Source organism: Pempheris klunzingeri, chromosome 15 (assembly GCF_042242105.1).
Source record: "Pempheris klunzingeri isolate RE-2024b chromosome 15, fPemKlu1.hap1, whole genome shotgun sequence".
Lineage (NCBI taxonomy): Eukaryota > Metazoa > Chordata > Actinopteri > Acropomatiformes > Pempheridae > Pempheris > Pempheris klunzingeri.
Window position 1 is genome coordinate 1997571 of NC_092026.1, and position 15581 is coordinate 2013151.

Genomic DNA, 15581 nt, shown 5'->3' on the forward strand with positions numbered 1-15581 from the left:
CACAGCTCCGAGCGGCCGCGCCGACAATGGAGGTGGAGAACATGGTCCACTCGGACTCAATATCTCCAACCTCCCCCGGGATCTGTGAGAAGCTCTCCCGGAGGTGGGAGTTGAAAACCGCAGCGACAGCGGGTTCCGCCAGACGTTCCCAACAGACCCTCACGATACGCTTGGGCCTGCCGAGTCTCTCCGGCTTCCTCCCCTGCCAGCGGATCCAACTCACCACCAGGTGGTGATCAGTTGACAGCTCAGCCCCTCTCTTCACCCGAGTGTCCAGAACACACGGACGGAGGTCAGATGAAACGACAACGAAGTCGATCATCGACCTCCGGCCTAGGACATCCTGGTGCCACGTGCACCGATGGACGCCCTTGTGCTCGAACATGGTGTTCGTTATGGACAGTCTGTGACTAGCACAGAAGTCCAATAACAGAACACCACTCGGGTTCAGATCGGGGAGGCCGTTCCTCCCAATCACGCCTCTCCAGGTCTCACTGTCGCTGCCCACGTGGGCGTTGAAGTCCCCCAGTAGAACAATGGAGTCCCCAGTCGGCGCACCATCCAGCACCCCTCCCAGGGACTCCAAGAAGGCCGGGTACTCTGCACTGCTGTTCGGCCCATAGGCCGAGACCACAGTGAGAGACCTGTCCCCGACCCGAAGGCGCAGGGACGCGACCCTCTCGTTCACCGGGGTAAACTCCAACACATGGCGGCTGAGCTGTGGGGCTATAAGCAAGCCCACACCAGCCCGCCGCCGCACACCGCGGGCAACACCAGAGAAATGGAGAGTCCAGCCCCTCTCGAGGAGCTGGGTTCCAGAGCCCAAGCTGTGAGTGGAGGTGAGCCCGACTATATCTAGCCGGTACCTCTCAACCTCCCGCACAAGCTCCGGCTCCTTCCCCCCCAGCGAGGTGACATTCCATGTCCCTACAGCTAGAGGCTGTCTCCGAGGCCCAGGTCGTCGGGGCACTCCGCCTCGACCGCCACCCGTGCCACATAGCACCCGACCCCTACGGCTCCCTCTGCGGGTGGTGGGCCCACAGGAGGTCGGACCCACGTCATCTATTCGGGCTGGGCCCGGCCGGGCCCCGTGGGCAAAGGCCCGGCCACCAGGCGCTCGCATGCGAGCCCCAGCCCCGGGCCTGGCTCCAGGGGGGGGCCCCGGCTGCGCCATACCGGACGACGTCACGGTCCTTCGTTGTCTTCTCCTCATAGGGGTTTTTGAACCAACGAAACCACCTGAATCTAACGTTATTCTAATGGTGCTTTTCCACCAGCACCTACTCGGCTCGACCTTTATGGTTCTCCACTAGGTGATAGTACCTGGTACTTTTTTCGTACCTACTCGGCCGGGGTAGCAAGGTAGCTGAGTCAAGCCGAAAATGTGACGTCACCAGACTGCAGGCCACTGATTGGCCAAGGAGTGACATCACTGGATGAGTCATGAGAGCGACTCGATCACAAGAATCAAACCCGTCATTTTTAAAACCCTGGAAACAGAGACCGGGCGTTTTTATTATTTCTGTGAACGAGGTAAACGGCTACATGCAAACCAAACACTCCAGGTCCTTAGTTGTGTTTGTGTTTGTGTCACATACAAATTACGCCACTGGAGTTTCGGGCCATCTTGCTATGACGACCCCCCCACTTTGAGGTGGTACGCAACTGTAATGGAAAACCAACCAAACCGAGTCGAGTAGAGCTAAAACTGTGTGATGGAAAAGCGCCATAAGTCGACACTGATGCATAGTCATGCCATCATACTGGTTTTGCCGGGTTGTGAAGCAACATTACTGCGAAACGAACCCCGTCAGGCTGATGAAAGACGGCGACTCGAAGGAAACGGGCTCCTTGAATAATCCAGAAGGAGTTCAACACAAAATCAGGACTTAAAAAAAACGGTTTTATTGATTTAAAAATGATTTTCTTGCTTCCGCTGTGAGAAGGGCATCCATAACAAGAATAGAACAGAACGTCATGATTGATCAGTCAGAATCGAGTATTCAACAAAGTCGTGTTTTATTCTTCAGCAGCTTTGACCACAAAAGCCCAAATATGACATTTGTAAGTAATTAGTCACTGCTGAGGCTCCACTGAAAGCAGCTGGTTTCAAACAGTCTTTCAACAAAATTGCAGTAATTTGTTGAGCTCAGCGTTGGTGTTGCTCTGCAGACATCTCAAACAAACTCATTAAACTGATAATTACCCAACAGAACAAACACGAGAGCTTCTCTTTCCTCGGCTACGATGTAAAACCAAACGCCGACATTAAACGGACCGTCTCGGCTTTGTAGCGGCGCCATGAGGGAAATTTAATTAACACGGCGCTCACCTAAAGGCGGTCTGTACCACCCCCCACCCTCCGTCCTCCACCCTCCACCCTCCCAGCTCACCTGCCTGCCTGTGCATCCACTCTCCTCCTCTCTCGCAGCCTAAATACCACACATAAATAATGCAAAAAGGATTTCACATCTAAACCTTCGGCTCCGTTTCCTGCTCTGATGAACCGCCAACAATGGCAAGGACGACAGGCCCAGAATAGGAGGCATGAAGAAGGGGGGGGGAGGAAAGAAAAAAAAACCAAACAAACTTTGGGTTCACCTTCAGACGACTTGGAAGGAGAAATGGGGCTGACATTTGCTGGCGGCTTATAGAGGCTAATAATAATTAGAGTCTTCCACAGGATATGGTACAGGGCCATTTCCACTGCCAGAGCAAAAGTTAAATGAGGTATTTAACCACCGACATCAACCTCTGGGCTGCAGCTGAGGGATGTGTTTGGTTCTGTTTGCTGCATGTGTGTGTGTGTGTGTGTGTGTGTGCTGTATGAACTTTGGCTTCATGTTCATTTTGGTTCGTCTTTGATGTGAGATCACAAAAGACGGACGCTCTCATTTGAAGGCAACATCTCAAATGAACGCCCTGCACATACGCAGATTCTTTGCCAAAAATCATTTGACCTTTGACCTGCTTTGTGAAAATAATAAGCAAGTAAATTCAGGCGTACGAGGCTGTTGTTGCACCACACGAGACTCCTTCATCAGACGATGCTGATTTGAATAGAAAGCAGGAACACTTCAGGGTTTCACGCAGCATATTATACGGGCAAAGACATGATTATACTCGGAGAGGAAAATTAACCTTCAGGTAAAAAAGAAAAAGAGCACCATCATGGCCGTATATTTATATAGAGTCGTCTAGCTGCTAAACTGGTGCTTTAATGTTGAAGGAAGAAAGAAAACCAGTTTTCAGAAGCAGAGGAACATAAAGGCAAACGGCTCAGTCAGAGTGCGAAGAAGACGATAACTTCTAAGTAATAGACGACCAAATAAAACGCCAGAAATTACACGTCGCCTCCTCTGATGATCACAAGGAGCAACACCAGCTTCTCAAACACCAGAGTAAAGCCGATAATTAGTGCTGGAGAAGGATGTTTTCACACATCATAAAGGAACCTGATGAATAAGGTAAGTACGTATGGAGCCCTGAAACTGAGAAAATGTACTTTAAAAGTCAAAAAACAGAACTGAATGCATCACTGACTGCTTGAATGATTAAAATGGAGTAAAAACAAATATAAAGTCACAAACTTTTCCGCTAACTTCTGGTCAGTAGGTGAGATTTATTTTAATCTTCTGTTTCTATCTCACCAACTCATTTCATCTTTCCTCTCCAACGTTCCTTATGAATATAAAAAGTGGTGGACGTGTGTGTCCACTGAATTCATTACAATAGTTTATTAAGTTTATTCTAACTTCTGACTGGAAAAAAAGATAAAAGCTTTTTGCGTCTTTCACCAACTTTGGTAACCAGGAAGGTTCATTTATAGTATTACAGATGGTACAATTCCTGGAATCCTGAATTTATAAACTACAGACTGAACCTTTTATATATCTATCTATCTATCTATCTATAGATATAGATATAGATATAGATAGATAGATATAGATATATAGACCAGAGCGACTCTTCCTTTTCACTCCTCATGTCACCACATCAGGAGCATCAGCTGTTCTGAGTGTGTCTGAATGAACTGTCAACATGTTTCCATCTAAATATTGTGGCACTTCTGTGAGTCTGAACTGAGACTTCAGAGCTGCTGCCACAGAAATAACTCGTTGTGAGCTTTTCATGAAGAGAAAGTGTTTGGTCTTACCGAGTTGGTTCCCAGGACCTGCAGGTCTGGTTCTCTGGACTCCAGCAGCTTGGCCACCATGTGCAGGAAGCTCTCCACGAAGGGTTTGATGCTCTGAGAGTGACAGGCCATCAGCAGCTGGTCCAGAGCCTCCATGGCTATCACCACGTACCTGCAACCAGGAGGTTCAGCATCAAGGCGTTTCACATTCAGCCGCACACGTTTCACACCTGATGTCAGGCTGCTTCTATAGGAGGTATCTTTACTTCATGTCCTGCTGTCTTTCCTTACTGCCTCCTACTCGGTTTTTATTTCTCTCTACATGTAGATCTTTATAATCTTTATTTTTATACTTCTTTCCTGCAATATCTTCTTTCTGTAACAGATCTGCCAGCTGATGAACTTCATAAGAGTGTGGGGGTTCAACCACAGTGACAATAAACATCTTGAATTTTTCTGAATCCATTTTTTGCCAGCACCACAATAAAAGAGTGGAGCTTCCTTCTCCAGAAAAAGTCTTTGGCTGAGAACCATTACGCCCGACAACTGCCAAGTGTTTCATTTTGTACCTTAGCCAACTCACACATTAGCGTTAATTAGATGCAGTTCATTACATTTTGCCAATGACAGCTGTCAGAGAAGTCGACGTGTGACCGAGCAGCGTCACGAGGAAGTGTGCAGGACGGCGATTTGACGGCTGCCAAGCTGGAGACAAATTCATCTTTGCAAAATAAATGGAAGAGAAAAACTAAAGTGCTGCTGATTGCAGAAACAACAGAGGTCACTGTGGGTCTCCTGGGCTGCTTCCTGGTGGCGTTTCCTCCATGAAGCCACACGCTGCATTCAGAGATGTTCATCGACACTAGCTCTAAACCCTGATTAATAATGTTCACAAGCTTTTCTGCTCTGAAAAATCCAAGTGTTTGAATCTATTAAGAAGTTTAAAAGTGCATCTATTAGTATGAAACATTGTCAACGTTCAAAAATATCATTTAACTGCTGACAGAAGCATAAACTCAACTCAACATTCACCATCTTCAAGGCTGCAATTCAGCATTTTTACATGTTGTTAATGGTCACCGTCTGCGTGCTGCACCCTTTAAGATGTGAACTTCCAGGAGAAGAAGCCGATCAGTCAGACTTCTCCACAGCTTTGAGTGACAAAACAAGCCCGAGCAGACGGACACGTCACTTACGTTAGAGACGGACAGTTTCAAGAGACGCCAAATGGTTTTGTAACGACACATGTGTGCGCTTACAGACGGGGGGCAGAGGGAGATGCGTTTGTTCTCTGATTGTCAGCTTCGGGGAATAAAAGTCACAGCCAATTAAACAGCAGTTCTCACATTATAATGGCTGTATTGATTTGGTGCTGTCAGTCTTCTTTTGGAAATACTTGAGGGATATTTGCGTCTCTCAACTCATTTTAATCACTTTCCAGGAGCAGAAAGCACCAAATGTTTCAGGGAAATGCGAGTGGACAAAGATTCATTAGAAGAAGATTCTTCTTCTAATGATGATGACTTCTTTGCGTCGTGCTGTTAAATGTCACTTAACCCTTTCCTCACACCATCCGCAGCCTGTCTGGGCTTTGGGGTTCAACATGGCTGCTCCTCAGCAAGAACTGGAGCTTTCAGTTGTAATATAGTATTGTTTTATCCTCCTGTGGTCACGCCTGGAGACGCAGCTCTGTCAAAACAAACTCAGGTTTCTTCACACATACTCGTATGTCATTGTCCCCATTTTAATTTGGGGTGAATACACTTTTTTATATTTGGCACTGTATTTCCCTTTTGGATTGGATCACCTGGATTAGGGTGATACTGAAGAAAAGATCATTGATTACTGAGAGGTTACAGTTAAAGTCTGAAGTTACCACGAGCATCTTTTTCATACGTTCTGAGTGGATTCATGGATCATCAACAGAAATCAGCTGTGTGTGGAAGATCCCTGCACCGTTTCTTGTTTGATTAAAGACATTAAAGACTTTTTGGGTTTAAGATACATAAACGTTGGACTGGGGGAATCCTCATGTGTGACGTTTAGCTGTGTGTTGTAATGTGTGTGTGCGGTATAGATATATTGGAAACTGGAGGTCACATGTGACTCACCCGTAGCGATGTCGCACCACATCTCTGCTCAGCCTCTCGGCCAGATAAGCTCCGATCCTGTCCAGCTTCTCTGGAGCCGACACGGCGTAGAAGGTCAGCTTCTCCATGTCAGACTTACTGAGGCCATCCTGAAGACAAACAGCACAGATTCACAGGATTTAAAAAGGACCATTTTGGTGAGATTCTTACTTTTTACAGTCAAAAAACTATTCTGTGAGTGTCACAACCTGAAATATTATCTTCCTCTGAGCCGCAGAGCTCCACTGTCCTCCAAAAACAGCTAAAAACACATCAGTGAGTCTCAAGGCTGCACTAAGTGATGTGTTCATTCATCACCATGAAAACAAACACTGTAGTTTATTTTGATTCAGTCACACACACACACACACACACACACACACACACAGAGTCCTGCTGCCGCTACCACTTGAGAGCACCAAATGTGGATTAATCCGCCGCTGAAAATAGTCCCCAGTGAATGCACCATTTCCTCCCGTTTGTGTGATAAAAACTACAGTAATTTAGGACCTTACATGTATTTGTGAGTGTTTGTTTTCTCGTCTCTCCCTTCAAAGCCACCAGACTCCATCCACAGGTTGATCTACCGCTGCCTCGATTGGCTGGTTTGCTTGTGTTGTTGTGAGATTTTGGTGTTTTAAATGGTTACTTTAGATCCAAAGTAACATGTTGTGCAAATCTACGAGGTAAAAATCGCTATTTTAGTCAATGGAGTCTGGTGGAGTCATTAACTTAGATGCTAATGAGAGAAAAGAGTCAGTTCCTCATCGAATGCAGAGAAAATATGATGAATTTATCAAACACTTAATAATTAATTAATACATTTGTAATACACCGACCTCATACAACCACACCTCTAATGATCCAAATCATCTCTTTAATGCAGAAAACTAAGCCGAATGTAAAACAACCAGCTCAGACCTTTGTGAGGAACACTTCCATCAGTTTCAACTTGAATGAATGTACTAATTGAGCTGAGCAAATCAAGAAGCTCAATTCTTTTCTGACTCCACTTCCTAAAACTCTCCTCCGTCTGCGGCGCTGAAATTAAAACTAACAGCGATGTTAAATGGCCTGTGAATGCGTTTGGCTCTGCTATTCTGCCGTGACGACTAATGACTGAACGGCTCAGATCGCTGCTCAGAAAATGTCACAGAGACTGAAACTGCAGATAATCAGAAACCTTCCAAACTCGAGTGAAACCACAGTAAGTCCTGCCTCTATTCTGACTCCACTTCTGCCTCATTAAAACTAATAACATCAGCTCTCACGCCAGCGCACACATCAAGACTTCACCCTTTGTCGGAACAGGAAAAGGAAGTTATTTTTGGCTTAATTGCCTTTTAGGAAACTTATAAAAAGGACTAAATGTGAACTTCAGCGTCTTTCTGAATATGACAACAGGCAGCTGATATAAATACATCGGCGCCAGGTGTCATACATAAAGAGGAGGGAGTTAATTCGACACCGGCTGTCCCCTGAGTGTTTTTCAGCTCCTCAGGCTCTCAGCAAGCGATAATTAATTTGACAAGGTCTCGACCATTCAAGCATTTCGATTTCCCACTGCACCTGTTTGCTTACACCAAAAGCCCTTGAGAAGATATTGGGGTGGTGGTGGTGGTGGTGGGGGAAGAGATTTCAAAAAAGAAAAAAGAATAATCACTCTTGCGTGCGGGACAAACCACATCCACATTTAGTGTTTTAATTAATAGGGGTCGTGGAATCAGACGGGTGACAATGCGTCGCCACGGTCCTGCTATCAAAGCCGTGTCACATTTAATAGCCAGATTTGTCAAAGTCTGGAGCTTTCATGTGGCTCCGCGGTCGTCCAATTATTCCCGTGTTGTGGCTGGGAAGCTCTGCGGTGGTGGAGGTGTCACCGGGTCTCCACAGCAATCTCGCCACTGTGATAACAAGTGAGCACCAAACACAGTGTTAATACACTGCTAGAAGTCCTCACGGTGACGCCGACTAATGCAGAGGAAGTGATACTCCGACACTCTGGGACGAACCCTTTTCTCTACTCTATTGGCAGAAATGGACTTCACTCTTGTTTTCAGCGTGTAAACACCTGAAACGAAGAGCCGGTGTGTGTTCATTAGCTTAGAATGAGCCCTTGGCAGCCAGTCCTCTTTTGTGGAGGCCGCCATGTTGCACCACCATGTTTCTACGGTAGCCCAGAACAGACAAACAGGGCCTTTTGCGTCTTTACATTGAAGTGGCAGCTTGAACTTGGTGGCGACATATTAATTTCTTCAAACAATCAAGTAACAAACCTCCTTAAGTATTATTCCAGTCTTTTACAAAAACCCTACATGACTTTTCCACAATACCTTTTCATTGGATCTGCACTCTGCTCTGCCACCATCATTCATCTATTGGATTTTCACTCTATCGGCTGTTTGAGCACAATGTCGTCTTCAAAGTCAGATTACTTGGTCTTCCACCTCCACCGGCGTAGCTTTCATTAAACTGAGGATGTGTAATGCTGTCAGTTACTTACTTTAGGGTCCTCAGGGAAGATGTTGTCCACCAGGCGTTTGTACCTCGGCCTCAGGGGCCCACAGCAGCCACAAACTCCTGCAACAAACAGCAAAAAAAAACAACTCTTAGCAAAGGATGCACTGATGTTTTATCATCGGGAATGAGAATCCTGGCAGAATAGACAAGACCGTTGAGCTCCCAACTGTTTTTAGCTAAATAAATGAAAGCATTAGGACCTTTATCTTAAAACTTCCATCTGATAAATCAAGGTAGACGACCTGATGGTGCAATCGGCCCCCAAGACACATTTCTATCCTCCTCTGACTCCAGTCTTTGAGCTCTTTGAGTGGCTTCAGACGACCCAAACATACTCTGGATTCAAGAGGCGGCTGTGATGGGTCATCTCCTATCGACGGACGTGAATTAGTATTACGAGCAGCAGCTTCTGGGTCAATAACAAGTGATGAGTCATCAGCGTCGCGGCTCGTGGTGTGCGGTGAATAAGTTAAAGACACAGCGGGGAAAGATTACAGAGCAGCCGACTGGTCGACCATCGGGGAGCTGCAGACCCTAACCCTGACCCTTCACTCTGGAGAGACTGGCCGTGGTGTGTTCACTGACAGTAGAGTAAATTAGTGCTTTTGTGTAGTCAAAGCAAGAAATAAAACCCGTCTTTTAAGATCATTATTGATTAATTCTGGTTCCAGCTTTTTAGTGTCCACTGTGACAGCAGTTTGTTGCCTTTTGTTCAGATAAAATCCAGTAATTTTATCCTCAAAACCCCCAAAATTCTGTGTAAACCAGAAACCAACTCTTAGCATGTGTAACTCTCTACGACCAACAGTACTTGGGTCACAGCACAGTTAGCTAACAAAGCAATCTAGACTCAAGGTCATCTTGCTTGTTTTGGACCTTTCATATATCACAGTATCAACAGATGGAGTTTGCTCAGCTGTCATGGAACAGATGTTCACTTTTCTTTTTTTAAGGGAACTTTGAGTTGAGATGGTTTTGTCAACAGTGTCGCTTGCAAGGACAAGAAACTGTCGACTCAAAGCCAAGCAGTCCTAGAGGTCTCCAGAAAAACGGAAAGTTTGAACTACAAGGAACGTAAACACTTCCAAAATAAAAGTGTTTCTGTAGTGGCCTTATAAAACACAATAAAATGTTGATATCAAAGTACCTGAGCAGAGTCCTTCAGTACACAAATGAAGTTAATGCTCATCTCTTTTAGCTCCGTTAGCTATGCTAGTTGTCAGCTCTGTTAGCTCCATTAGCACGATTAGCTGTTAGCTGAATTAGCAGTTAGCTCTATTATCTCCTTTAGCAGTTAGTTCTGTTAGCTTAACATACTACAGAACTCTGCTTCTGCAAACATCGTAACCACATGAGAATACAAACTCCACTTTAAGGTCTATACTTACTCCTCAAGAACAGAGAAATTTGTTAGTTTTCTTGAGGTGGCAAGAAGAAGAAGTAGTTCGTTCTGGCCAGGACATTTCATACTTCACGAGAAAACTCAAGTGCAGAACTCCTGGGAAGTCCTCATAGGGCCCAAATTTCAAATTTCTGACCCATCACACAATAGTTCTTGGACACCACACGAGAAAAGAAGTTCTGCCCAGATGATGTGTTGAGAACAAGCTGCAAGAACTCTCAAACCAGGGCTGCGAGAAAAGAACGACGATACACACACACACACACACACACACACACACACACACACCATGGGATGATGCCACGCTGTTAGTCTCAAGTCTTGGCTCTAGGACAAGTTAGTAAAATGACCTTGAGTTGACAATGTTGTGTCGAAAGCCGTTAAGCTCAAGATCAAGCTTAAGCTCAGCCCAACAGCTGAATGACGGAGATAAATTATCTGGATTTTTAATACATTTCTAGAACATGTAACATGTTCACTCCTGTATTCGGCCTGAAATTACAGTTTTTGCTGTCAGTTAACTTTAAATTCACCTGAATTACCTGTATTGTAATTCAGTATTTCGTGCACCAAAGTGAATCCAACTGTTGTGCAACTTACACATCAGGAAGTATCCAGCCATCATGACAAAAAAAATAATCTAACTTTACAACCAGAAAAAAAAACTGGTTGTAGATTCTGGTTGCAAACTCCCCCATGTGTGCTCAGATTTGTGATTCTTCCTTCCTGATCAATGACCGCGACCGTCCGAACAGTGTCTTCAGTGAAATGTCAGTGCTTTTGTTTCTGAAGGAGCAGCAGACCACGACTGAAAGGTCACAGCGGCGTTCAGCTCCTCTGACGGCCGATCAATGACGAAAGCCTGTTAGCATCAGACACCAAACTTCATCCAGTCCAACGCAAACGTTTCAAAGAGCGACACGCTGAGCTGAGAGGAAGGCAAAGACACAGAACTTCTGTGGGGGGGGGAATTATGAACATTACAAATGTGGAAAAATAATAATACTTCAAATGGCTTACTGCACTGCTCCACTGGCCTCCAAGAAGAGAGATAAACCAAATCCTCAGAAAGAAAATGAAATGCAAATTGGATTACAATTTCCTACCATTTTGGTGTCATTTTGTCATAAACTGCTGTAATACATAAAATATCCGTGTCGAGTGTAAAGTGACTGAGATGTGTGCTGTGAGGTCTGAAACCAGGCTACAGATTCTGTTTTTAGGAGGCATTTCTGCTCTTTTCAGCACAGCAAATGAAGCAATTCTCGCTTTATTTTAGAAACGCCAAAATATCAGTCCTTTACTGCAGAGCTGCTACAGTGCAGAGAGTCTTCCAGACAGGAGCTGGATCATAAACTCTGAGTCAAAGAGCCAAGACATCCTGCACACTTGTCATTCAAGAGTCATCGGTCCTTAGCATGAAAATATTAAGGTGGTGTCCTACAGATGCACTGATCCGACTGTGCTGCCGTGACGTCACCCGTTGGTTTGTGGACGGCCATTTTGAAGCCTCGAGTTTGGCTTCATGGGCGTCACCATCTTGGTTTTTTTTTTGGAGCCAGAGGTGACATTCACTCCAGGAAGACTGCCTCTGATTGGCTGACAGTCTTCCTGGTGTATTTTCCTCTAAGTGGGGCAATAATCTACTAAATGAACGTCCTGCTGTGCTGAAGAAGACTGTAAACTAGAGACTGAGAGCAGAAACTCATCAGGAAACTGTTCACTGAGATGATAAATCAGGAGAGAAGTCGCCTCATCCTTATGTTTATACTTCTGACCTTTTGTATTTTCAGTATATAATGTTGCCATGGATTGACACATTGATGGTACACGTACATAGACCCATTACCCCACATATTTGAGTCAGTAGGGTTATTAATCCGATATTATTGTACTGGTATTGGATAACAAACAAACGTTGCCTCCTAACAAAGACTGAAACACAAGCGAATAATACACAATAGATTCTTTGTAAACGTACTCCACCATCTGTGAGACTCAGCGTTCCCTCCTCAGACTAAGAAAAATTTGATTAATGGAGGTGAGAGACTTCATTTCCCATGAGCCCCTGCTCAGGTAGAGCTTGACAGAGCTCCCAGGGTACCCTTCACCTTACGTAAAGACCTCTGAGGAGATGTTGGGTCACATTAACACCTCCAGAGTTTATTTCTCAGCTAACACGCCGTAGAGTTTGACAGCAGCCCCCCCCCACCCCCGGCGTCTGGAGATTAATCATCCACATTAAGGCTCGTATCAATGGCCTGTCGCCAGGGCAACCTTATCCAGCGCGGCTGCTTCGAAGCGTTCATTATGGATCCTGCAATTACCTGCCACATTAGGGCACAGAGCGGCAGGGGGGCCGGTGTGGGGCTGCTAGTGTGACCAGTCAGGTTTAATGGAATCCAGCTCTGAACGTGAACATGTGAGGAGGAAAAAACAGTCGGCTGACCTTCTTCTTCTTCTTCTGGGTGACTTTGTGTGGCGCAAATTTGGAAAACTTAAAAACTACAGTTCAGAACACTACGAGGCACCATCGAGGACGCCTTTCAAAGACTACCGCAAAGTAAAACCAGTAATCGATCCATCCTATTGGCCTTCAAAGGGACTTAACGAGGTAATAAAATGCTTGAATGAAACATAGCTAGTAGCTGCTATTGGTGATACCTCAGATTTATGGCATCCATGTGCAGCACAGACGTCGTTTAACAGCCTTTTCAAATATGTGACTGAATATTTATCTCATCTCGGTCGTGTAAATCATTTAATCATACAGATTTATATCTAGTTCTCAGTTGAGTTTCCTCTTACAGATCTATCTTTACCCCGCCGAGCAGCCTGTTGCCTGTTTGTCAGCAGCATTACAGAAAAACTACAGTCTTGAAACTTGGTGGAAAAGTGTAGTATGGACACAGGAAGCAACACGAGCTGTAATATTGACCGAATCTTAACACCAGTGTCTGTGGCGAAGTGAAAGCTGTGGCGCAACTAAACAAAATACATACAACAAAACTGAGGAAGTGCATTTCAAGCAAAAATACTTTCCAGCCAGCCATTCTTCAAATACTGACCCCCTGGTGTTTTTTGGCATTTACTGCTGAAACATGAATTACACGTTTGGATTGAGCGTTTGGATTAAAGTGGACTCGATCGCTGCCCGCGGCGTCTACCGACCACCAGGCAGACCACCCAGGAGGAGAGGAGGGAGAGCCGGGACCAAAGGCTGCTCCTCGCCATAACTCTTACATATATACTGTTGAAGATATTGACATTATACATAAGGTTCAATGTGTGTTTACTTTGTTCAGCTTCATTGTTCTTCTTTCCCCGTTTATTTATGTGTAAGGACATGAGAGCAGAGATACTTAACACTTGAATAAAGCTGATTCTGATTCTAATGCTCAGGGAAAAAAAAGACGATAAACATAAACATAAAAAAAATATTATAATCTAATGACTGTTTGAAAATCATGACCCATCCCTAAACACTTTTCTTACATAGAAGATGTGTTTGCAGATCTACACATCAAACAAGGCTGGACTATTGGCCTTGGAGGGGGTCTACGCTCTCAGCTCCTACTTATATCTGCTGATGAAGTTTATTTTTCTAATCATAAAATAAAAATTGTTTACAACTCTTTAAGTTTAATGTTTGTGTTATAAAAAGAAATATTGGCCGATACATTTCTGTTCCTGTTCATCAGATATTTTCTCTGATGTACATTTGCTACGTTTCTCTGTACGTTTACGTCGCCGTAAATGAAATATGTTTTGGGTTCAGGAGTGATTGAAGGCATCACCTTGTGCTCTGGGAACTGATAACTAAAGTAATAATTAGTTGCAGAGTATCCACAACTCCTGAAGTGCCATTTGGCAAAGCTTCTGTCCATCCATCCATCTTTGTATGAGTTTTCATCATAATTCTGAGCATGTGTTTGATTCAGTTCAAGGACACTTAGCAGACGACATGTCTGGAGGGCATTCAGCATTAGTGCTCAGCTCAGAGCATTAAATTATTAAATGATCTAACAAACCTAATAACCACGGCTCTTGTTTCTCTTAAAACAAATAGACCCATGGAGAGTTAATGGACTTTCTGTATATAATACAGCGTTACTGGTCTTTAAGTCTGAAAAATGCCACAGTGACTAATGTAATCATCATCCCTTCGGAGTCCATTCATTCATTTGTTTAAGTGGTTCAACATCTCTATCGTTTTTTTTGCCTACAGCTACACTCGAGACGTAAACAAATACATCGACTGCTGGAAAATACTCGAAGCTCTTTACCATGAATGGAGACTAATGGTTCACATAATGACCTGGCCTCTAGATTTCACTGTTCAAATGGTCTTGGAGTCGGTCCAGACTCCTGTAAAGCCCTGGCACGCGGCTGAACAGAAGAGGGAGCGTTCACAGGAAGTTGCTGCAATATGAGCAGCAACAACAGTGAGGCTGCAGGCGATCCGTCTGACAACACGGTGTCACTTTACACGAAAACGACGAGGACAGAGAGTCGGTGATGTGAAGCAACTGAAACCAGGTTCGACCTCGATCATCCGGCTGCTGCAGGTCCAGTCAAACCTTTGCCAACTATGTAGAAGTGCCAACTGTCAACTACAGCCAATGAAAGCAACACCTGAAAATGACGCCAACCACAGTTGAGGAGCTCTAGAGCTGCAGATTCACTCTCTATTGATGCTGATAGTGTGTTGTTTCTTCATTAATACTTCACTTTAGAGACCTGACCGAGAGGCAGGTAGGACTTTAAGCCAACCTTCCAGACAGGTGTCTTCCTGATCAGCACTTGCCAGCTCCTCCTGGGAGACCCCTGAGGCCAGATGAGATTTATAATCCCACCAGCAGGTTTCTGGGTCTGTCCCGTGGGCTCCTCCCAGTTGGACGTGCCTGGAAAAGCTCCACAGGGAGGCACCCAGGAGGCTTCCTGACCAGATGCCCGAAACCGCCTCAACTGGCTCCTTTTGATGTGAAGAAGCAGCTCCACTCCGAGCTCCTCATCCCATCTCTGAGGCTGAGCCCAGACACCCTGCAGGGCAACTCATGATTATAGGTGAGGGATGGAACGTAGATCGAACGGGAAATCGAGAGCCTCATCTTCCGCTTCAAAATGTTTCTCTAAAAGTCTACTTTCTGTTCTTACAGCTGAAAAAGTCTCTGTTGGGAGAAGAAGAGCTGTAAAAAGTGATGTTTAATTGATTTCCACAAAGTAACTTCTGATCTGCAGATGACTTCACACACTAATAACCTTTACTAATTGATCCACTTCTGCACTAATCCTGCTCAATTATGAACTTGCATTAAAAGCCTTCTTCAGTTTTTCTTCTTTCCTCACCATAAATAAAGTTTAATGTAAAAGCATGGCCGCCTCTTTTATTCCT

The 15581-nt window shown here is 44.8% G+C and overlaps 1 protein-coding gene across 1 annotated transcript in view; it reads right to left on the reverse strand.

Moving 5' to 3' along the window:
- Nucleotides 1-15581, reverse strand: part of efr3a (EFR3 homolog A (S. cerevisiae)) — a 123324-nt gene that overhangs the window by 68811 nt on the left and 38932 nt on the right. Inside the window, exons 2-4 of the mRNA XM_070844490.1 lie at nucleotides 8768-8844; nucleotides 6247-6374; nucleotides 4157-4307 (exon numbers count right to left, since the gene is read on the reverse strand). Of these exons, the coding sequence (XP_070700591.1) occupies nucleotides 4157-4307; nucleotides 6247-6374; nucleotides 8768-8844 (356 nt within the window). The remainder of the gene's footprint in view (nucleotides 1-4156; nucleotides 4308-6246; nucleotides 6375-8767; nucleotides 8845-15581) is intronic.